Consider the following 25426-nt stretch of genomic DNA (forward strand, 5'->3'; position numbering starts at 1 on the left):
CTCATTTAGAATTTTAACAAATACATATTTTTTTTCAAGTTTTCAAGATAGGAAAATTTCCGTCCCTCCTCCCCCCCTCCCTCCCTCCCTCCCTCCCTCCCTCCCTTCCTTCCTTCCTTCCTTCCTTCCTTCCTTCCTTCCTTCCTTCCTTCCCAAGTTTATTTATTTATTTAGAGAGAGAGTGGGGGAGGGGCAGAGAGAGAGGGAGAGAGAGAATCCAAAGCATGCTCCCCATTGCCAGTGCAGAGCCTGACATGGAGCTTGAACTCACGAACTGTGAGATTCTGACCTGAGCCGAAATCAAGAGTTAGATGCTTAATCAACTGAGCACCCAGGTGCCCCTCACCAGAGATTTTCATTCTCTCTCTCTCTCTCTCTCTCTCTCTCTCTCTATGTTTATTTTTATTTTTGACAGGGAGAGAGAGAGAGAGACAGAGCATGAGCAGGGGAGGGGCAGAGAGAGAGGGAGACACAGAATCCGAAGCAGCCTCCAGGCTCTGAGCTGTCAGCACGAAGCCGGACGCAGGGCTCGAACTCACAGACCGCGAGATCATGACCTGAGCTGAAGTTGGACACTCAACCAACTGAGCCACCCAGGCGCCCCCATTCTATCTTTTTTATTGGTTTCTGGAAACTTGAATTTTCAGCTTTTTAAAAATTCTCTTATTTTTTAATAAGTACATTATTTTTCCATCAGATAATGGAATTGCATTTACAATAATGCCAGAAAAATTTCTTTTAGTGCATATTATCTTTAAAATTAAGCGATGTTCATTAGATCATCTCTAAGATACTTTCCTGTTCTGAAATGCTATGATTATATGTTTGATATTTTATATGGGTAATATGAGATTCTTAATTTTATTCGGATTACAATTACCAATCTTGTTCAAGACTAAATTAGGCTCCTAAAGAATTTCAAATCTTCTCTAAACAGCTACAGAAGTATTTAAATTGGACTACTGTAACTTCATGGATATTGTCATATATTCAGAAGAAGGAAGTAACATTTGAGGAAGCTTTGAAAGCTTTGTCTTTTGCATACTGCTAGTAGTAAGGATAATGTTGGGCTAATAGATCCATTGCTTCTAAACAATGGAGGAGGACTAGAATCCTAAGAGACTCCATTTGGAGGAAAACAGTTGTTTTGCAATAAAAATCTCAACAGGAAGCCTCTGAATCTCAATTTAAGAAGTCTGTATGTACAGGAAAAAAAAAAGACATTCTAGTGAAGCAGCAGTTTTGCTAGCTTTGGATTCTTGGAGGGCTTATTGTAATACAAAATAATTGGTATTTTTATGAATTAACAGAGTTAAAACCATTGGGTAGAAAGTGCCTGCCTCTGAGGTTATATTTTGTATTATCCACTGAAAATAAAAAATATTCAAAAATTCTTAACTGTTTATGCAACGTTTAACCTTTGGCCTTCTTAGACAGTAAAATGTGTCTGCTGCATTTCATAGTAGCCAGGTCTTTGAATCTGAAGATGTAATTTATTATTTAAGCCCCATAGCTGTCATTTGTCTGGCTGTGATAGGTTTATATGAAGAAAATTAGGGCTTATTGCTTTAGCAAATATAATGAGCAATGTGTTTTTTTTTTTCTTTAGGATCAAATAGGGCATACTGAATCAGCAGGACTGGCTGGTGGTGCAGCAAGCATCATGAGTAAGCACAGGGAAGTCTGTCCCTTATCACGTGTGTAAGGGGAAAAAGGTAAGAAAACCAACGTTCTATTTCTGTTAGAGATTGAACTTAAGAAAACAGCTAAATCTACAGAAAATAATGCTCATGTATATATGCTGCTTGCTTCATTTATAACATTGCCTCTTGTTAAATCAGGAGTATAGTTTTAAAAAAAGATTTGACTTAAATCCAGAGGAAGGGTATTTTAAAATTACTGTTGAGTTATGTCAAAATTCTAATTTTTCTGCCAGTGCTTGGCTTTTTCCTTTTAGAGTCAGCTTCTACTTTGAGCATAAAAAGGTAATTTCAGCATGAAAAAGAACACGGATTTGAGCAATATTATTGGTAGAAAAAAAATAGTGATATATCTATCCAATTAATCTTATTTCTATTTCTTAGTCATCATGTAAGAGCAAAGCAATTAAAGCTAATTTTGGGGCAGGGAAGCAAATATAGATTTAATTACATTATTTTATTTTGTATTTTTAGACTAATTGTGAAGAGCAATAATTTCCAGCAGAAAATTGGAAGTATTTTACTAATTCTTGTAGAGCAGGAATCATTGATTTTTTTTTTCCTGACTAGGAATCATGTTTGATTTCTTTTAGGTCATACAATTACTTAAGGGGCTGGAAATGGTAGGGAGGGTTGAGGATGTGTGGGTAAGATGAATTTCAGAAACTGATTATACCATTCACTAATGGCATGTTGCTTACTCTGGCTGAGTTTAATTTTCCATGTAAGCTTTAAGAATAGAGGCATGAGTCTGACAGTGTGTGATAGCAGAGTGAGCTCCTTTTCAGCTGAGAGTGGAGTAGAGAGGCCCTTAGTAGTTAGTGCCTTCCTCATCAAAACTTCTGGGCCTACAGTTGGAAGGGTATTTCTTATACCCTAGCCATCTCATGTAGAGGCATAAGAAGGGGGTGCTGGTTTTTGCTTTTACTGGGCAAGATCTTATTCTTCAGGTATTACCTCTTTAGGAAGTTTTCAACCTACTGAAAAAATTATCAACAATAATAAAAAATAATCAGTGGTAATCAATTATTAGAATATTTGTCACAGTAGCCTACCCTACCTCCCAAATACATCCCTGCCTCAGTCTGATTTAGCTTCACCTCTTCTTTGGCTCCATAGCCCTCAGGGCATATATCAATTAGTACGATGTTTTATATTTTAAGTTTATTCATCCATCTCCTCTATGAAACATTAGGCACCTTTAGGTCAAGGACATTGTCTTATTTTTTTTTTTAAGTTTTATTTATTTAGGTAATCTGCACATCCAACGTGGGTTTCAAACTCATGACCCCAAGGTCAAGAGTCATATGTTCCTCCAACTGAGCCAGCCAGGTGCCCTAAGGACATTGTCTTATTTGTCATTATAATCTAATGACAAGGACAGTGCCTGATACTCCATGATGTTTGGTGCACAGATGTATGCATGTTCATTTTAATTAGTATATGGCATAAAGAGGAAGTACCAGTGAAGGAAACAAAAGGAGCAATCAGATTAGTGCTATAAAAGTGGAACCCCCTAAGGTTGATTCAAGGGAATGTCCAAAAGGACTATGGTCAATAGAATAAAAAAGAAGAGGTCCAGAAGCGCAATGCCAAACGAAGAGGTCCTCAGGAAGAAAATGTACAAAATTAAGTAGTTCTATTTCTTTTCTTTTCTTTTTTTTAAAAAAGGTTTCTTGATGTTTATTTATTTATGAGAGAGACAGAGCATGGGCAGGGGGAGGGGCCGAGAGAGAGGGAAACACAGAATCCAAGGCAGGCTCCAGGTTCCGAGCTGTCAGCACAGAGCCCGACGTGGGGCTCGACCTCATGAACCATGAGATCACGACCTGAGCCGAAGTCAGATGCTTAACTGACTGAGCCAGTCATATGCCCCTATTTCTTTCTTGAGATATACATGAATAATATTTAGTGACTTCTATTTTGAATAAGACATGGATGCTTTTATAAGAAGGCAGGTAAAGAATCCTGACGTAGGGGTGCCTGGCTGGCTCAGTTGGTGGAGCATGGGACTCTTGATCTCAGGGTTGTGAGTTCAAGCCCCACATTGGGAGTGGAGCCTCCTTAAAAAAATAAAAAAAGAATCCTAACTTCAGATTTGTTATTTATTTTTTTTAATGTTTATTTATTTTTAAGAGAGAGAGACAGAATACAAGTGGGGGAGGGGCGGAGAGAGAGAGAGGGAGACACAGAAACTGAAGCAGGCTCCAGGCTCTGAGCTGTCAGCACAGAGCCCATTGCGGGGCTCGAACTCACAAACCGCGACATCGTGACCTGAGCCAAATTGGACGCTTAACTGACTGAGCCACCCAGGTGTTCCAGGGTTTAAATCCTCTGGGATACCCAGCTTATGCAGTGAGAAGACTGCCCCTCTCCCAAGCCCTCAGGAGACCACAGGGTTTTCTTTGGAAGATGAAACTAAAGATGCTCAAGACTTGAGATCATTAAACATAACTGACGAGGGATCGGGAACCATACATAGTGAAAACAGGAGGATTAAGAGAAATCCTTTATACTGAAAAGTGAGACCCTTCCCCCTCACTCCTTCCTTTACTTTTCTTTCAGAAGGTAATTGCCTAGTATTATATCTCTCTGTACCCCCTTGTAGGAAAGTATATGAGCCTTCTCTAAAGTCTAAAGAAAAGACCCCTCTATACTGACATTTAGAGGTCTCCCAGTGAAGTAACTATGTTCCCACCTGATCACCATGCAGTGGAAGCCTCCTGGTTGCGAAGCCAGACAGCAGAGCTTCCAGTTGGCTTTAGTACTTCATTTATTCAATAAAAAGGCATTTGGGGAGAGCCTCCAAGGGGAAAGAGAACAAAACACAAAAGTACAAAAGAGGAACTTGGAGGAAAATAATACAGGAAATAGAAAGTTTGAGGAAAAAAGCCCAACAAACTGTAGGTAATTAGTAATTGCATCAGAGAAGTTAAGAGAAGAGATAAGAAAAGAAGTTATATGCATGAAATAAGATGACATAAAAATCATTAGAAAAAGAAAGTGCTCTGGAAATTTAAAATATGATAGACACTTCTGGTGTATTTAAAAAATTTTATAAACTATCTTAAGCTTATAGAAAAGTCACGTACAAAGAACTTTTTTTTTCTCTGAACCATTTGAGAATAAGTTGCTAGCGCATGATCTTTGAAACTGTGTTTCTAGCAAAGAAAGACATTTTCCTACATAACCACAATATATTAATCAAAATCAGCAAATTAACATTGATCCATTACCACCAACTAATTCTTAGATCTTATTCAGGTATTGCCAGATGTACAAATAATGTCCTCTGTATCAAAATGATTTAGTTTAGAGTCATGTGTTGCAGTCATGTCTCTGTAGTCTCCTTCTGTTTGGAACATTTCTGCAGTCTTTGACTTTTTTGACCTTGACACTTTTGAAGATTGCAGACCAGTTATTTTGTAGGATGTTCTTCAGTTTTGGTTTGTCTGATGTTTCTTTATGACTAAATTCAGGTTATGCAGTTTTGTGGGAATATCACAGAGTGGTGCTGTTTTTGTTTTTAAATTAACACATTTTATTTTTTTAAGAGCAGTTTTAGGTTCTGGTGCCTGAGTGGCTCAGTTGTTAAGCATCTGACTTCAGCTCAGGTCATGATCTCACGGTTCGTGAGTTCAAGTCCTCCCACATCAGGTGAGCTTGAGTTTTCGAGTGAGTCCCGCTTCTCTCTGTTTCTCTCTACCCCTGGGGGATTCTCTCTCTCTCTCTCTCTCTCTCTCTCTCTCTCTCTCTCTCTCTGCCCTCTTCTCACTTGCACCCCCCTCAAAAAAAATGTAGCAGTTTTAGTTCATAGCAAAATTGAGCAGAAATTAAAGGGAGTCCCCACCCCTATCTAGCCTCCCCCAGTATTGACATTGCTGTGTCCTTTTTCACTGCAGCCTATCCGAGAGCACAGATTTCCATTTGTCCCATTACTGATGATGCTTACTTTGATAGTTGTGTAAGGTGATGTCTGTCAGGCTTTGCCTCTGAAGTTACTCTTTTTTTCTTTGGTAATTAGTAAATATTTTTGTAGAGAAGAACTTTGAAGCAATGTAAATATCCCCTTCCTCATCACACTTGGGATTCATTTATTCATATTGCAAGGATTCATGGTTCTCTTTTTTATTCAGTGGGTTGTAATCCATTGCTATCATTATTTATTTTGATTCTCTGATTTAGCCTGTGGGAACTCCTTCAGGCTGGTTTTTGTGTCCTTTTGACATGTCTCCATTATTCGTGGAGTACATGTTTGCTTTCCAGCATGCAAGATATTCAAGGCTCTTTTTTTTTAATTGAAATATAATCACATACCATAAAATTCACTCTTTTAAAGTATATGTAGTCCAGGGGTTTTTATATATTTATAAAGTTATGTAGTCATCCTCACTGTCTAGTTCCAAAACATTTTTATAATCCCAAAAAGAAATCTCGTATCCATTAGCAATCAGTTCCTGTTTCTCTCCAGTTCCCCCCAGCACCTGACAGTCACTAATTAATTTTCTATTTCTTTGGATTTGTCTATTCTGGACAATCCATACAACAGGAATCATACAGTATATAGCTTTTTGTGTCTCCTTCTTTCAGTTACCTTAATATTTCCAAAATTCATTCATGTTGTAGCATATAGCAGCAGTACACCATTTAATTGTCCTATAATATCCCATTTTGTTGATATACCATACCACACTTTATTTATCCATTTATAAGTTGATATATATTTGGGTTGTTTCCGCCTTTTGGCTTTTATGAATGATGCTGTGAGCATTCATGAATGAGTTTTTGTGTGACTGTATTTCCATTTCTCTTGGGCATAAACCTAGGAGTGGACTAGCTATGCCATGAGGTGTAACCTTTTGAGGAACTGCCAAACTATTTCCCAAAGTTGTGACATCATTTTACTTTCCTTCTAGCAATGTGTGAGAATTCATATTTCCCTATATCCTCATCAGAGCTCTTGTATTTTTTCTACTCCAGCTCTGGAATCAGCCATTTCTCCATAGAACCCTGCTTCCTTTTAGTGGATAACAATACTTAGATACCAAATCTGGTGCTAGGTACATGCTCATTGCTACTTGGATTAGAGATGGAGATTTGCTGCTCTAAGATCCTCTCTGCAGAGGGCTAAAGCAAGTGCACACACACACACACACACACATTTACATCTATATCTATTGTTATAAGTGTCTATGTTTATTGAGGTCTATGAGTTCATACTGATATCTCGAATTCCAAACCAACACTGCAGGGTTCTTTCTGGCCTTCGCTTTGTGTGCATTTTAACTCCCTTCTCTAATAGTGAGAAACCTTGCCCTGGTTGCTCTTCATGTAGTCAGTTATTTGATCTGTCTCTGCATGTAACCAGTCTCCTATCATTGTCTCCTTCCCCTGACCCTTCTTATCCTGCTCAGGCTCTGACCTGCCACTCTGGATTGTGCTCTTACATCTCCTCCTTACCTCTCCTGTATGTGGACTCTTCTTAGTCACTTGGGCTCTGACTCCCCATCCCCTTCATGTAGATGCCTTCCTTGTCTCTCTTGGGTTCTGATACCCCACCCTGGGCTGTCCTTCTGCATAGACAGCTTTCTTACACTGTTGGGTCTCTGACATCTTATGTTGGGCCACCCCAACACAAGGACATCTACTTTACTATACTTGGGTCTGACTCCCCCTTACACAGATGCTCTCTTCATCCTGCTCCTATGTCTGTTGAATTTTTAATAACTTTTTCTCTTTCATTTTTATTTTTTTCCAGCTTTTTATTTTGTAGTAATTATAGATTCACATGAAATTGTAAGAATAGTATAGAGTCCCAGTGTACCCTTCATTTACCCGGTTTTTCTCATTGCTTACATATTATACATAATTATAGAAAACATAAACTAGGAAATTGACACTTGATTTTCCATTCATCAGTTGATAGGTATCTGGTTATTCCCACCTTTTGGCTGTTGTGAATAAAGCTGCTGTGAGCGTATTCATGAATGTGTGTCCCTCTCATTTGTCACATGTAGGTTTGTGTAACCACCATTGCAGTTGAAGATACAGCATGATTCTGTCACCACAGAGATCTCCCTTGTGCTACCCCTTTATAGTCACATGCACCCTCCTCTCCCCACTATCCCATTATTTCATGACTTTTAAAAATTAAAAACATTATTACAAGTCACACTAAAAGCTGAGTAACCATGGAGATAAACCATGTTACATTCATTTATAGAAAGATTTAATATCATTCCCAATCCTGAGTGAGGGGCAGGTTAGGAATTCTAATTTCTGAAAGGTGACTTCACTGGTGTGCTCTTCCATCCTGTTCCATTGCTCAGTCTTGGAGCCACCTGGGATAGTTTTTTCCGCCAGCTCCCGGCTTTATTCAGAGAGCCCAGTCTGGCCCCTTACACTGTAGAAACTTCTTTAAGTTTGCAGCCAATAATTCCCATCTTCCCTGCTAACTTTTGATCCTGGGCTTGAAGGTTGCTGCCTAGTTTTGCGACCCCTTCAGTTCTCACTCATTGCTGTGGCTTGGTTTCTTTTTGGTTTATGGATTTGTGTATTTCCCTTTCTTGCTTTTGAATTTGGCTGTATAAACTATTTTAAGATAATCTATTTTTCTAGAATTTCTATATTCATAGTGGGAAGGAATGCTTCCTACCACCAGCTCAGTATACTCTTTTTTTTTTCTTTTGAGAAATTTCAAGCCTAAAGAAAAGTTAAAAGATAATATAAATAAAGACCCATATATCCTTCACCTAGATTCATCAATTTTTACCATTTTGCTGCTTCTTCTTCTTCTTCTTCTTCTTTTTTTTTTTTTTTTTTAAATAGGCTTCATGCCCAGCACGGAGCCCAACATAGGGCTTGAATCCACAACCCTGAGATCAGGAGTTGGATGCTCAGCCAACTGAACCACCCAGGCGCCTCTTGTTTCTTTTTTGAACACCTCTCCTCCTCTCTCCCTCCTTTCACTCTCTTCCTCTTTTTCCCCTCCTCCCTTACACTCATATACACATTCACATACTTTTCTTTTTCTGAATCATTTGAAAGTTAAATATAGATATTACAACACTTCTTCCCTAAATAATTCAGCAGACATCTCCTAAGAGTAAGGACATTCTCCTACAAAATCAAAATGTCGTTATCACAGCTAAGAAAATGGTTATTAATTTATCGTATCACCTGATACATAGTCCAAATTTCCTGGATTGTCTCCTACATGGGATTTTTTGCTGTGTATGTGTATATGTATTTTCTTGACTTAGGATCCAGCCAGTGTTCATGCATGGAATTTGGTTATTAAATCTCTTAAGTCTTTTTAAATTTGGAATGATGTTTTTGTAACATTGAACCTTTTGGAAAGTTCAGAACAGTTGTCTTATAGAATGCCTCACATTCTAGATTTGTCAAATCGTTTCTTCATGATTCAATTCAGGTTAAACATTTTTGACAAGAATACTATGTTCGTAATGTTTTAAACTTCTCATTGCATCATATCAAGAGGTACATCATGGCAGCTTGTTTTAGTACATGTGCTGCCGAAGTGAGCACCATCATGGCAGCTTGTTAAACTCTTGGTAATCCTAAGTTTGATCATTTGGTTTAGGTAGTGATTATCATATCTTCTTACTGTAAACATATTTTCTCCTTTGTGATTAATAATCTGTGGATTAATACTTTGAGGCACTGTGAACATTTTCTTTCCTAGTAACCATTTACCTAAGGGCTTTAGGATTTAGGATTTAGGATTTTAGGATTTTGATGCTGGCCTGCAACAGTAATTATCATTGGAGTTTAGTACAGCTTCTTGACCAGCTGTTTGCACAGGAGTCCCCCTCCTTATCCATGGGAGATACATTCCAAGATCCCCTGTGGTACCTAAAACCATAGATACTACCAAAACCTATATATACTGTGTTTTCCTGTACATACATACCTATGATAAAGTTTAATTTATAAATTAGGTAAAGTGAGAGATTAACAGCAATAACTAATAATAAAATGAACAATTATAACAATATACTATAATAAAGGTTTGTGAAAGTACTATAGTGCTTCCCATTGCTTAAAAGTATATGCAGTACCTTTGTCAGACTGGCATTCCAAGGCTTGCATGATATGATGCCTGTCTGCTTCTCCAACTGTGTCCTAATGTTAACTGTATGAATAAATTCTTGCTCCAGTTTCACTGATCCCTCAATAATTGCCTGTCCTTAGGTCACTCCTTGTATGTCTCTGCCTGTTTTAAATTTTACTTCTGCATCTTGCCATCTGGAATATTCATTAAAATTTTATCCACCTTTCTAGGCCCAGCTCAAATCCATAAATAATGCCTTTTTGACCATTCAAATGGTGATCCTGCGCGTTTCTTGAACTTTTATAATACTTATTCTGTAGCACTTATCTGTTAATTTGATCTGACAAAGTAATTAAGTAGTACTTTGGGTCTCTTCTACTGTTATTATTAAAATTATTTATTATTATGTTACTTTTCTTTTTTAGCATTGTTTGCCATTAAGTTATAAGCTTCTCAATGTTAAGGATGATGTCTGAGACTTGAAATGATTACAATACCTTGCATACAGGAGATGCACAATACATATGTTGGATCCAATTATTTATTAATATCTTATATACAGTGACTATGAAATGCTGAGTATTGTAGGAATATGTTAAATGTGCTAGATTGTATGTTGTGAGAAATTTAATTCATGCTCTTATCATTGGATAGTTTAAATGTTCAGTCTTTATCAGAATAAAATGGCATAATATGAAAATTATTTTGAACTATAAATCATGAGACACAAAAGATAGGTAAGAAAAACTATTAAGGGATTATGTAGCCTATTTGTCTACTTAAACTTATTTAACAGGAGCCAATCAATAAATAAAAGTTGACTGAATGAATAATCATGCGGAAATGATTGAATAAACCCATTTAATCCCCTGAGCTTTTTTTTTAATTGGTAAAATGAAAGAAATAATATTGATGCTTTTTTATGCCTCAGAGAGGAAACACTAGAAATCAAAGAAAATTCACCACTTTTTATATTTAACTTAAAATTTGTAATAACAGGATAATTACATTCTTGATTTTCCCTCTTTTTCATGTTTTCCTTACTTAGACTTTTTAGGGGAATTGTAAAATTATCTCCCCTCCCATCTGCCTTTCTATATACCAATAAGAAGCCAAGTAAAATTTTCAGTTTGAAAAGAACATTTTGCGAAATTAAGGAGATAAGCATGGGGATTATGATAATAGAGGGAAAAATGGGCTAATATTTATTTAACAACTACTATGTACTCTTGACATTCTGTTAAGTGGGTGGTACACCTAGTATATGTGCTCACAGGATGCTTTTTGATCAATTAACACCAAGAAAGACTAAGAAATTGTACTTGAAAAGAAGAGGTTTAAAAAGAGTAACCAAGGGGCGCCTGACTGGCTCAGTTGGTAGAGCATCTGACTCTTAATCTCGGGGTTATGAGTTCGAGCCCCATGTTGGGTACAGAGATTATTTTTTAAAAAACCTACTAGAGAGAATAACCAAGTCAGAATTATCATTAACATTTTAGAACTAATGTCCCTTATCCCCATGCTTGCTTGAACTTTATCATTTTCCATTTGGGAATAGGTTTTTTTAAGTTTTATTTATTGGGGTGCCTGGGTGGCTCAGTTGGTTACATGTCCAACTCTTGCTTTTGGACCAAGAGTTCATAATTTGACGGTTCATGAGATTGAGCCCTGTGCTTGGGATTCTCTGTCTCTCTCTCCCACTCTCTGTCCCTGCCCCGTTCATGCACACGTCTGTCTGTCTGTCTGTCTCTCTCTCAAAATAAGTAAACTTTAAAGAAATAAAATAATGGGCGCCTGGGTGGCTCGGTTGGTTAAGTGTCTGATTTCAGCTCAGGTCATGATCTCACAGTTCATGGGCTTGAGCCCCAAATCAGGCTCTGTGCTGACAGCTCAGAGCCTGAAGCCTGCTTTGGATTTTGTGTCTCCGTCTCTTTCTTTGCTCCTCCCCTGCTCGCCCTCTGTCTCTCTCTCTCTCAAAAATAAACACTAAATAAAAAAAGAAGAAGAAATAAAATAAAACTTTTCTTTTTAAATAGAAATGTAGTTTTATCTCAAAGAAGTGATTTCCTCTCTCAACATCTGGAATTTATCTTTTGAAACATATCGTATTCAAATGCACCAAGTCTGTCTCCTGCAATTACATTTTGATAATTGTTAGCTTACAGGTTTCTAGACTTTCTTAGCTTAAAGATCTTAGAATACCTCTAGTGGGATGATAGGTTTTATACTTTAAATGGTCTGAATAGATTTATAAGAGATTTTATCCTTGTATACTTAAGATTACTTTTTATTCTGATAAAGACTGAACATTTAAACTGTCCAATGGTAAGAGCATAAATGAAATTTCTTACCACATACAATCTAGTACATTTAACATATACCTACAATACTCAGCATTTCATAGTCACTATATATAAAATATTAATAAATAACTGGATCCAACATCTTAAGTATACAAGGATACTTGTTATATAAAAATTATAAATATTTTTATTAATCTATATTCTTTTCACTTTTTTCACAATTATATGAGATATAATTGACATATAACATTGTATTAGTTTATGTTGTATAACATAATGATTTTATGTATATAGGAAGTTGTGGTGTTTGTATTTTCATTTTTAAAATAAATACCTATTAGAGGAATTGCTGAATCATATGGCAGTTATATTTTTAATCTTCTGAGGAACCTCCATACTCTTTTTCATACAGTTTGCATTGCCATCAACAGTGCACAAGGGTCCCCTTTTCTCTTCATCCTTACCAACTCTTGTTATTTCTTGTCTCTTTGATATTAGCCATTCTAACAGGTGTGATTTGATTGTGGTTTTCATTTGTATTTCTCTGATGATTCATTGTGTTGAGCATCTTTTCATGTGTCTCTTGGCCATATGTGTGTCTTCTTTGAAAAGTGTCTACTCATCTTGTGCCCACTTTTAATTGGGTTGTTTGGGTTTTTTGCCATCAGGTTGTTTAAGTTCTGAATATATTTTGGATATTAACCCCTTATTGGACATACAGTTTGCAAATATTTTCTCCTATTCAGTAGGTTGCTTTTCATTTTGTTGATGGTTTCCACTACTGTGCAGAAGTTTTTTACTTTGATGTAGTTCCACCTGTTTATTTTTGCTTTTCTTGCCTTTGCTTTTGGAGTCAAATCCAAAATATCATCTCCAAGACCAATGTCAAGGAGCTTAACTGCCTGTGTTTTCTTGTAGGAAGTTTATGGTTTCAGCTCTTATGTTCAAGACTTTAATCCATGTTGAGTTGGATTGATCTTTTTTTTTTTTAATGTTTATTTATTTTTGACACAGGGCAGAGGCAGAGACAGAACCCGAAGCAGGGTCCAGGCTCTGAGCTGTTAGCACAGAGCCTGACACAGGGCTCAAACACGTGAGCCGTGAGATTATGACCTGTGCCAAAGTCGGGCACTTAACTGACTGAGCCACCCAGGCGCCCCTTGTTGAAATGATCTCTATGTATGGTTTCATTCTTTTGCATGTGCCTGTCCAGCTTTCCCAGCACCATTTATTGAAAAGACTATCCTTTCTTCATTGTATATTCCTGGCTCTTTTGTCATAAATTAATTGACCATATATGTGTGGTTTTATTTCTGGGCTCTCTTTCCTGTTTCATTGATTTATGTGTCTGTTTTTATGCCAACACCATACTGTTTTGATTACTATAGCTTTGTAATATAATTTAAGATCAGGTATTATGAAGGCTCTAGCTTTGTTTTTTTTTCAAGATTGCTTCAGCTATTCAGGGTCTTTTGTGGATTCAAACAAATTGCTGGATGAGTGTGTGTGTGTGTGTGTGTGTGTGTGTGTGTGTGTGTATGTATGAGAAATGCCATTGGAATTTTGATAGAGATTGCATTGAATCTATAGTATGGACATCATAACAATATTAATTTTTCCAATCCATGAGCCTCAGAATATCTTTCCATCTGTTTGTGTCTTCTGATTATTTCATCTGTGTCTTCAGAGTACAGATTTTTCACCTCCTTGGTTAAATTTATTCCTAGAAATTTTATTATTTTTGATGTAATTGTAAATGATACTGTTTGCTTAATTTCTCTTTCTGATTATTTGGGGTTAGTGTATAGAAACCCAACTAAGTTTGTATGTTGACTTAAAAAAAATTTTTTTTTAAATTTTAAGTAACTCTACATATGGGGCTTGAACTCATGACCCAGAGAATAAGAGTTGCATACTCTCCCTACCTACTGTGCCAGCCAGGCACCCCTTGGGTGTTGACTTTTTAATCTTGCAAAGTTAATGGATTCATTTATTCTAGCAGGTTTTTTTGTGTGGAGTCTTAGAGTGTTCTATATAGAATATGATGTCAGCTTCAAGTACAGTTTCGCTTCTTCTTTTCTGATTCAGATGCTTTTTGTTTTGTTTTCTTCCTAATTGCTCTGGCTAGAAATTCCAGTATTATGTTGAATACAAGTGGTGAGAGTGAGCATCCCACTTGTCTTGTTCTTGATCTTAGAGGAAAGGCTTTCTTTCAGGTTTTCACTGCTGAGTATGATGTCCATTCTGGGCTTGTCATAGATGGCTTTTATTAGGTGTGTTCTTACTCTACCCACTTGATTGACTTGATTGAGGGTTTTTATCACAATTGGGTATTGAATTTTGTCAAATGTTTTTTCTGCATCTATTGAGATGATTGTATGATTTACCCTTCATTTTGTAATGTGGTGTATTACATTGATTCACAGATATTGTGTCCCATCCTTGTGTCCCAGAGTAAATTCCACTTGATCATGGCATATGGTCTTTTTAATGTATTATTGTATCTGGTTTGCTAATATTTTGTTTTAGAATTTTTGTATATATATTCATCAGGGATACTGTAATTTTCCTTTTTTTTTTAATTTTTAAAAAATATTTATTTATTTTTGAGAGAGAAACAGAGTGCAAGTGGGGGAGGGGCAGAGAGAGAAGGAGACACAGAATCCGAAGCAGGCTCCAGGCTCTGAGCTGTCAGCACAGAGCCCGATATGGGGCTCGAACTCACGAACTGCGAGATCATGACCTGAGCCGAAGTCGCATGCTTAACCGACTGAGCCACCCAGGCACCCCTGTAATTTTCCTTTCTTGTAGTGTCCTTATATGGTTTTGGTATCAGGGTAATGCTGGCTTTGTAAAATGAGTTTAGAAGTGTTCCCCCCATCTTCTGTTGTTTGGAAGAGCTTGGGAAGCATTGGTATTAATCCTTTTTTTAATGTTTGGTAGAATTCATCAGTAAAGCCAACTGATCCTGGACTTTTCTTTGTTGGGTGATTTTTAATTGCTGATTCAATCTCCTTATTAATAATTGGTCTTCAGATTTTCTGTTTCTTCATGATTCACTCTTGGTAGGTTATATTCATCTAGGACTTTATCTATTTCCTTCAGGTTTTCCAATTTGTGGGTGTATAATTGTTCATAATAGTCTCATGATCATTTGTATTTCTGTTATCAGTTGTAATGTCTATAAATTATATTTTAGTAATTGAAAGTATAATACAAATTTGATCTACTTTCTAGAAAGTTTAAACAAGTCTCTTAAGTGGTGTTTCCTCACCGATGGAGAATTACTTCCAAGCAGAAGCTTACAACCTGGACAAGGTATTAGATGAATTTGAACAAAACGAAGGTGAGAATTTACTTTGGTGAATCTGTTTGAATATATTTATGATATGGAGAATGGGGGATTTTAAGAGTATGTAACACTTAAAAAAAAATAAAACTGGGTAAAGTGGCTTAATGATAATAGTATTATATTTTAATACCCAGAGGAGGAACGAACATTTTTGAGCACTATGTGCCAGATACTATGCTAACGCATTTATATGGACTGTATTATTTAAATTTTTTTTTCACGTTTTCTTTTTATTTTTGAGACAGAGAGAGACAGAGCATGAACAGGGGAGGGGCAGAGAGAGAGGGAGACACAGAATCTGAAACAGGCTCCAGGCTCTGAGCTGTCAGCACAGAGCCCGACGCAGGGCTCGAACTCACGGACCGTGAGATCATGACCTGAGCCGAAGTTGGACGCTTAACCAACCGAGCCACCCAGGCGCCCCGACTGTATTATTTAATCTTTAATATAATCCCATGAAAGTAGATTTTATCTATATTTTACAGATGAGAGGCACAGAGAGATTAAGCAACTTCCCCAAAGTTAGTTTGCTGATAAGTGGCAGGATGATAAGTATCCAGGCAGTATGATACTAGAGCCTAAACTCTCTTTATACAACCAATTTATGATCAAGAAAAGCTTTAGAATGTGTGTTTGTATTTCTAAACTAAGAAAAATAACTTATTGCCTATTGATTGACCAAGAAAGTAAAGATACATTTTACACTAATTTTAAAAGATTTATATTTTTAAGTTACTGCCAAAATGGTTAAATACACTGTCAGCTTAAGATTCACTTCGTTTAGGGAAAACTTTTCTTTAAATTTCCCTCTGAGTATGACTTGAATGAATAAGCCATAATTAAATCTCTATCTTTTACCTCGCCTTCCTTCCTTGGTATTCTCTGTTTCTAAGGGGAAATGGCATGTAACAAGTTTACAGTTTGATATATTTCCATCTGAACTCCATGATTTTAGTAATGATCTCCAAACCTTTACTATATCCAGTGATTCAAGTTGTTCTTTGATAGTAGTTGGGAAGAGAGATTAGTTTTAACTTTCCTGCTTTGGGTCTATGATAGAGCAAGCCTTAAAAAGAATATGGGATTATGGGGGTTAGGAAAGAAAAGGGAGAAGGAATGATACATGGAATAGCGTGCTCTTCTCATATTTTATTGTTGATGACCTGAAGCTACTCCATAGCCATAGGATTCATGTAAATGTAAAAATTAATAATTTGAGATTTTGTTGGATCTAGATGGGTTTTATACATACCAAGGAGGAAGGTGTATTTTCCTCTCTGTTTCAATCATTTATACAAATAATTTCTCAATCCTTTCTTTGGTTTGGCCCTCTGTGTATCACAGTTATATGTCATAAGATATCTACACAGGTGCTACACCTAATCACATGAATAATATACTTCTAGAATACCATTGACTCTAATAAAACTGTTAGTTCATTACATGATTCTCTTTGTGGCTAATGTAGATTCTAGTAGGGTATTTTGTATATAGTTGATTTTGAATACATTTTCATTGAATCAGTAAAAATTGTCTTTTAGTTCAAAAATACAGCATTTGCTTACAAAAAATAACTCCCTAGAAGGAGAAGAACTTCAGAAGCCACGTTCTTGTTTGGAACTATGTTGTTTATTTGTTTTGAGCTATTTTTTTTTTTAATTTTAGAATTTTTTAAATTTGAAAAAATTCTAAAAAACCTTTTTTTTTTACATTTTTTTCATGTTTGTTTATTTTTGAGAGAGAGAGAGAGACAGAGCACAAGCAGGGGAAGGACAGAGAGAAAGGGAGACACAGATCCAAAGCAGGCTCCGGCTCCAAGCTATCAGCACAGAGCCTGATGCGGGACTTGAACTCATGAACTGTGAGACCTGTGCCAAAGTCAGATGCTTAACTGACTGAGACACCCAGGAGCCCCCAAAATTTAAAGTTGCATTAAAACTACAATGTCTAGCCTGGTGTCTTTCAAAGTATATTTTAAATAGAGTGATTTTTCATTTTGTGTTAATTTCCTTCTTTAAATGAAAAAGACAGCACACATGGATGGTGATGACACTAGATAATTAACAGTATGCCCATGTGGTAGGTGGTCAAATAATGAAATTTTAATAACTGATCATTCTTGTTTGAATATTAAATATTCTTGTAAGAAGCGGTAATTCTTTTTTATTTCCATGAACCATCTTGGAAATAATGATTTCTTTTTTTAAAGGAAGCATATGTTACTAAATCTCAAGTCTCTGCTAGCCTACATTTGGTCAACTCAGGATTTAACACTCAGAGGATTCAGGACCATTCTCCACATATTCTGATGTTTTATGGCCTTTCCAATCTGCCCTTTCTAGCTGCTTTTTACTATTTCCTTACACTAATTCTTTTTCAACCCAAACTGATTTACTTCTTATTGCTCTCTCAGATTGTTGTGTTTGGGGCTATACTTGTTTCCCCTTATGAATGACCTCTTTTCCAAACTGACATGTAATACAGGAATAGTCTTAATAATATTTTTTTGTTCTTAGCTAAAAATTAGAAACTCCATGTTCTAGAAATATTCTCTTTTTAGATATCCTAGGAATATTTTATTTTCAGAGTATTTGCAAATGTAGTTGATTAACTGAGTCCTAGCTTTTACAATGTCACCAGCAAACTTATTGTAATTATTTTTTCAGATGAAACAGTTTCTCCTATTTTATTGGATACCAAGTGGAATAAGATTCTAGATTCCCCTTCTCACCGACTATCATTTAACCCTGCATTGGCCAGTGTGAATGAACCTGCAGTTTCTAATGAGTCACAGCCACAATTGAAAGTCTTCTCTCTGGCTCATTCAGCTTCTCTGACCACAGAGGGAGAGGACCATTGTGCAAATGGACAGGAGTATCCTCTGAATCCAGAGATTAACACAATGTGGATTGATGAAAATGCCGTTGCAGAAGATCAGTTAATTAAAAGGAACTGTAATCGAGATGATCAACGCAGTGCTGTCGAAGTGGGAGAAAAAAAATGTGGAAATCTAGCTTGTCTGCCAGATGAGAAGAATGTTCTTGTTGTAGCCGTCATGCATAATTGTGATAAGAGGACATTACAGAGCGATTTGCAGGATTGTAATAATTACAATAGTCAGTCCCTCATGGATGCTTTTAGCTGTTCACTGGATGACGAAAGCAGACAAACTGATCAATTTAGTTTTAGTATAAATGGGTCCACTGGAAAAGATATGAATTCAGAGAAACAAATGGATCTGTTGAACAGACCAAGTGCAGTGGGGGATTCTGTTAAACATATGTGTACTACTTCATCTGATAATCTAGCCAGTGTCTGTTCCTCCTCACAATTAAAGGATGATGAAAATATAGGTAGAGATCCCTCCATGTCTGTGATTACAAGTTTAACAATTGATTCAGTAATCTCATCCCAGGGAACAGATGAAGAAGGTTCTGCTGCTAAAAAGCAAGAGAACTGTATACCAGATGAGGTTCTCACTTGCAAAACCAGCTCTGCTAGGACAGATCTAGGGAGTCCAAACTCCTTTTCCCATCTGAGTGAGGGGATTTTGATGACAAAAGAGCCAGCAGAGGAGAGAACAACCGAAGAATCCATCCGACCTGGTTTACCTTTGCTTCTCAAAACAGACATGCCTAATGGGTCTGGAAGGGATGATAACTGTGAACAGTTTTCAGATTGCCTTGTGTCCAGTGAAGTTAGAGCTGATGAAAAGGAAGGTTGTGAACATGAAGAAATACTTGACACTACAGAACTTCTTAATATGACAGAGCATTTCTCTGATTCTCAGGAGATGACTAATTGGAAATTGACTAAGCTAAATGATATGAATGACAGCCAAATAAATAAAGAAAATGAGAAGTTTCTGCAGATGAATCAGCCTGAGGACATTTACAGTGATAATGGAGGAGAGTGTGATAGAATGGCTGAAGCAGGTCTAGATTTAAAAGGAACTTGCGTGAATGACAGTGAAGGATGTGATTTCTCTACTATGGATACACCAGCAGCAAATTCTGTATCTAATTGTGATTCCTATGGAATGCAGAGCCCAGTTGTTTGTTTTGTTCCAAAGACTTTACCCTCCAAAGAAGATTCAGTAACAGAAGAAAAGGAAATAGAAGAGAGCAAATCAGAATGCTACTCAAATATTTATGAACAGAGAGGAAATGAAGCCACAGAAGGGAGTGGTCTACATTTAAACAGCACTGGTGACCTAATGAAGAAAAATTATTTACACAGTTTCTGTAGCCAAGTTCCATCAGTGCTTGGGCAATCTTCACCTAAGATAGTAGCAAACCTGCAGTCTATCAGTGTTCCTTTTGGTGGTGCAAGACCCAAGCAACCTTCTAATCTTAAACTTCAAATTCCAAAGCCATTGTCTGACCACTTACAAAATGACCTTCCTACAAATAGTGGAAATAATATTAAAAACAAAAATGATGTTCTTGGAAAAGCAAAATTAGGGGAAAATTCAACAACCAATGTATGCAATTCCTCTTTAGGAAACATCACTATTGCTGATACAAATGGGGAACATTTAGAAAGCTACGAGTCTGGGATATCCAGTAGACCGTGCCTTGCATTAGCTCCAGAAAGCCCAGATAATGATCTCAGAGCTGGTCAGTTTGGAATTTCTGCCAGGAAGCCATTTACTACTCTGGGTGAGGTGGCTCCCGTGTGGGTACCAGATTCTCAGGCTCCAAATTGCATGAAATGTGAAGCCAGGTTCACATTCACCAAAAGGAGGCATCATTGCAGAGCATGTGGGAAGGTAAGTTGTGTGTGTTTCAGGTCACAAATGTGGCATGCCTATTTTATTAAGCTCAATTAGAAATTAATAAAGACAATATAAGGTGAACATACTTCTGGTTGAGATGACATTATAAATAGCCTGGAACACCCAGTTCTAGTAAATTTCTAAATAAAAAATGACCTCATTGAATCTTAGTATTTATATAATTTTTTTGGTTGCCAAGATTTAAGCTGAATCATTTTTCGTGAACAGATGAGAATTGAGGAAGTGTTAACTTTGTGGTTTCTATATTGATAGATACTTGGTTAATGGAATAGTTTGAAATAAGGAAGTTATTTTTTTGGTTTAAGAAATACTTGTAGTTAACTTCATATTTTTTTAATTTTTGAAAAATTGAGTATTACACTTAAAATCCATCCTAGTTTTTGTTACAGGATTTTGGCCTCTCTAGTAGACGTTCTGGAACTTTTTATACACATATACACATATTTTTGTCTTTTTCCCCCTTTAACTTTGATACAAAATAGAGTTGAGGGCTGCAGATCCTATGACAAGATTGTAAGAATACTTGGTATTCTTTAGGTCTCCCTAAGTTTCCTCGCTGTAACATATCAACTTACTGGTTTGTCTTTTTAACAAGAGCTATGAACTAGGAGGAAGGGATTTTATATTTTTAAAAGGACTGCGAAGTTTGGTGTCAGGTATGGATTCCAATTTTAGCTTTGTTATTTTTTAACTATACTTTATTAAGTTTTAGTTGTTATAAAAACAAAACAAAAGATTAGTAATTTTCATTTGGCTTTGTGAAGATTAAATGAGATTACAGATGTAATAGTAAGTGCTCAGTAATTAATCTCTGCTTCCCTTCTTGCCTGATTTATTGGTCTGTTTGTGCTAATTAGGATGCTGTCACCTTCAAGGAACGGGGTATCTGACTCTTTGTGATTTAGAAAAAATAGCATTTCATGTAACAGGAAGCCTGAAGATAGAGACTCACTTATGTCTGGGCGTAGAGTGAAGATCTCTAAAGTTTCCTTGGTCTTCCACTCATGATCTCAAGAGAGTGGCATAGCTGTAAGCATCAAGTTCAACCTGGCAGCTTCTCAAGTACAGGGAAATTGGTTGGGGTCAAACGAGCCTATTCTTGCTGCAGTCTCATCAAGGAGGAAAAAATCCCTGGCAACTTCTTTCAGTTTATTGGTCAGGTCTAGACCACAGGTGCAATTTTATACCAATTATTGATAAAGGGGAACAGAATTGATTGGCTAAGATGAATCATGATTCATCCTCTGGGGCTGAGCCCAATGTTGCCTGAACACAAGTGGGATTCTGTTAATATGGAGAAGGAAGAGAATGTTTCCTGGCTGGGCAGTCAGAAAGGGTACAAAAGAACAAAATGATGGGGAGCAGAAAGAAGTCAAAGCTGTGATTGGGCTACTGGTCTCTGATTATTAAAATTTGAAGAAAATAGTTTGTTTAATTCTTAAATATCTTGTAGTCTGAAATAAACTCAGTAGCCTGAGCAATCAGTTTTCTATTAAGGAATTAGAGTTGTCATTTTTATGTAGTTCTGTGTGTCGCTTAATCTGTACAATACTTTCTGAAAATTTTGCTTTCTTGAGCAAATAATAATGTTCCAGACCAGCATATCCAGATGTAATGAGTAAATAGGTAACTCAGGTAGATTTAGAAAGGAAATGGTGGCAAAATGTTCACAAATTGAAAAATTAGATGGAAGTTTTGCTGAGTGGAATTTATGAATTTAGGAATTCACGTGGATTATGGATTCATATTCTGGTTTTTTTTCCTTTTTATCTCCAGTTACATCAGAGATGTTCTAGGGATTGATGAGAAATGTTTGTAAAAATCCTTGAACTTCTTGGAAGAAAAGAACTTATAAACAATTGTATACTTTTTCTAGCTACTAATGAGATTATACTGGGGAAATAGCTAGAAAAATACCCCAAACAATGTGATTTTGTAAAATATTGTTCACTGCTGAAAAAAGAAATTTAGTTTGCATACCCGGTAATTTCTCTACTTAATACCTATAGTTTAATACTCTGCTCTTATGAGCATATATTAAGCATCTAATATATGAAAGGTTCTGGGCTAGATATTGGAGATGCAGAGATACAAAAATTGCAATATATGACTTCATTGACCTCATGGAGTTTGTAGTCAAGGGCACTGATTTCAGTAAGTTGAGAGAGGACTATTTGGATTTCCCGGAGTTTAAAAAAATTCTAAAAGAAATTGTGAACCACGGATCTGAGTAGACAGACAAACAGACCAAGTATATACATTGTGTTAAAAGCCAATTATATGTGCCTTATATTTTTTCTCATTAATCCTCATTATACCCCTGTAGAATGGGTTGTTAATTTTTCCCTATTTGATAGATTAAGAAGCAGAGGCTCAGAATGGTCAAGGAATATGCCTAGGATCTCATAGCTTGAATATTGCAAGAGCCCTGGTACCCTTTCTTTCAGTCATATCGCTTCCAGCATGTCTCTTCATTTATACTAGTGGTATCAAGAAAATAATCTAGGATCATTGAGGGATAAAAGCTTAATTTTTCTAAGAATGGCAGAGGGAGTCAGGAAAGTCATGTTACAAAATGACTATTTTGAGAGGGCGATATAAAAAAGTAGGTATAATTTATGGGGCAAGGTTCTAAAGTGTGTGAGATAAATGAGATCACATCAGAGTACAGGTGGAAAAGTACAGGTGGGAAAAGGGAAATAAATTCACAAAAGAATGGGACAAGATAAAAATACACATGATAGAAGGAGTTAATAGAACATTATGGGAAACTATTTAGCATAGTTTAAAGCTTATGTTTTTTTTTTTTAATTAAAAAAATTTTTTTTGAATGTTTATTTATATTTTGAGAGAGACAGAGACAGAATGTGAGCTAGGGGGAGCAGAGAGAGAGGGAGACACAGAATCCAAAGCAGGCTCCAGGCTCTGAGCTGTCAGCACAGAGCCCGATGCGGGGCTTGAACTCATGAACCACGAGATCATGACCTGAGCCCAAGTTGGATGCTTAACTGACTGAGCCACCTAGGTACCTCTATTTTTAAAAATTTTTTTAAATTCTTTTTTTAATGTTTATTCATTTTTGAGAGAGAGAAGGAGAGACGGAACACGAGCAGGGGAGGGGCAGAGAGAGAGAGAAGGAGACACAGAAACCAGAAGCAGGCTCCAGGCTTCAAGCTGTCAACACAGAGCCCCACGTGGGGCCCGAACTCACAAACCGTGAGATCATGACCTGAGCTGAAGTTGGGACACTTAAGTGACTGAGCCACCCAAGCACCCCTATATTCAATTCTTGATAAGCAGTAGAGTTGTTATAACATTCATCTTGGTTAAATGTAATTAAGTAAAATATAAAATAATTAAACTAGAATTTATGAAAGTGTTAAAATGTTGCAGTTTATTTCTGTATTACTGTAATGGAGATCAGAGTATCTGGATTCCAGTCTTCATTGTTAATTGGAAAAGTATGTCACACTCTAAGATGCTCAGCAAATGTGAGTTTTATGATTTCACACATTAATTTAGACAATTGCTCCATATAGCAGTATAATCCCTACTTCTCCTGTATGATAGATGATAAATTATAGAGTAGAAAGAATACAGAGAACTCTTTCCCCAAAAGGTGCCCTTTAAATTCAAATTATCACCATTATTATAAACCCATATTCATTTCCTGTGGAAATCACTGACTCCAGCAAATAGTGGTTATTCATCCTCTGTCAAGCTCCATTTCCCATTAATGTTTTGACTTTGACTTCAAAGGCCTAAGAAAACATTGAGTTTTATAGTAAAGGAAAGGGGCGCCTGGGTGGCTCGGTCGGTTAAGCGTCCGACTTCGGCTCAGGTCATGATCTCACAGTCCGTGAGTTCGAGCCCCGCGTCGGGCTCTGTGCTGACAGCTCAGAGCCTGGAACCTGTTTCAGATTCTGTGTTTCCCTCTCTCTCTGCCCCTACCCTGTTCATGCTCTGTCTCTCTCTGTCTCAAAAATAAATAAACATTTAAAAAAAAAAAAAAAGTAAAGGAAAGAGGAGTTTTTAAAGTGAAGAAGAATTTCCAAAAGAAAAAAAAGCTGTTTATCTTCTGTTTGGTCATTTTCAAGGCTTTGTCACACTTTATCATTTGTCATCACTGATGTGTCCAATTATTATTTATTTGGTGCCAGCTGGTTAATGACTGCTCTATTTACTATTTAACAGAAGCAGGCGTAAAAATATTTTTTATAAGTATAACTGTTTAACTGGCAATTATTACCTGGATATTTTGTATTTGTTTGAGATGATGTGAAAGATGAAATTAGAGTAACATTAAAAAAATTTTTTTTTTGATGTTTATACATTTTTGAGAGAGAGAGACATGGAGTGTGAGCAGGGGAGGGGCAGAGAGGGAGGGAGGGAGACACAGAATCTGAAGCAGGCTCTAGGCTTTGAGCTGTCAGCACAGAACCCAATGTGTGGCTGGAACTCATGAGCCCTGGGATCATGACCTGAGCCATGTTGAACATTTAACCGACTGAGCCACCCAGGCGCCCCTAGAATAACATTTTGAATACTTCTACTTTATGCTAGGCTTATCTAGTTTAATATTACAATTCTCTGAGGTATAATTACAGGTGAGAAAAATGCACCTCAGAAAGGTTAAGTAATTTGCCTAAATCCTCAGAGTTTGACAATGAGAATGCATTGATTTTAAGACAAATCTGTCGGACTCCAAAGCCTGATGCTCTACCACACTGGACACAGCAGCAAAATTTATCTGTACTTGAATTGCTTACTAGAAATATAAGTCATTGTCTTTGAGTTAACTTAGTTTGGGGCAGGAGTAAAGGACTGGGAATTTGAGTATTTGAATTTATAAGGAAGACAAAAATTCTGAGTGATTGGTGCTATCAGGTGATGGTAGAGTAGCAGGATTTTAGGATTTTACCTATCAGGTCTTGACCTACAAAATAGAAAAAGAACAATATGGGCACCAAGTCATTGGACGAGGAGGAGGGTGGCAGTATTATATACCATTCAAATTTACTCACAATTATGTTTTTCATTGTAATTGACTTTAAAAGTATAACTTGAGTAGACAATTTTTTATTGCATTAGTGATTTGAATAGATGGAACAGAGAACTGTAATGTAGATAATGTGGAAAAGAATACTGGAATGAGTATGAAAGAGCTGTGGGCTTCTGTTTCCTCTTCTGTAAAAGGAG

At 36.6% G+C, this 25426-nt stretch overlaps 1 protein-coding gene across 3 annotated transcripts in view; it reads left to right on the plus strand.

Moving 5' to 3' along the window:
* The first annotated feature begins 1609 nt into the window (after positions 1-1609).
* ZFYVE9 (zinc finger FYVE-type containing 9) overlaps positions 1610-25426 on the plus strand; it is a 137808-nt gene continuing 113991 nt past the window's right edge. For all 3 annotated transcript variants that reach the window (XM_011284987.4, XM_011284988.4, XM_011284989.4), the window contains exons 1-3: positions 1610-1715; positions 15315-15423; positions 18096-20200. In XM_011284987.4, the coding sequence (XP_011283289.2) occupies positions 15354-15423; positions 18096-20200 (2175 nt within the window). In that variant the 5' untranslated portion in view covers positions 1610-1715; positions 15315-15353. The remainder of the gene's footprint in view (positions 1716-15314; positions 15424-18095; positions 20201-25426) is intronic.

Source organism: Felis catus, chromosome C1, assembly GCF_018350175.1.
Source record: "Felis catus isolate Fca126 chromosome C1, F.catus_Fca126_mat1.0, whole genome shotgun sequence".
NCBI classification, from domain to species: Eukaryota; Metazoa; Chordata; class Mammalia; order Carnivora; family Felidae; genus Felis; species Felis catus.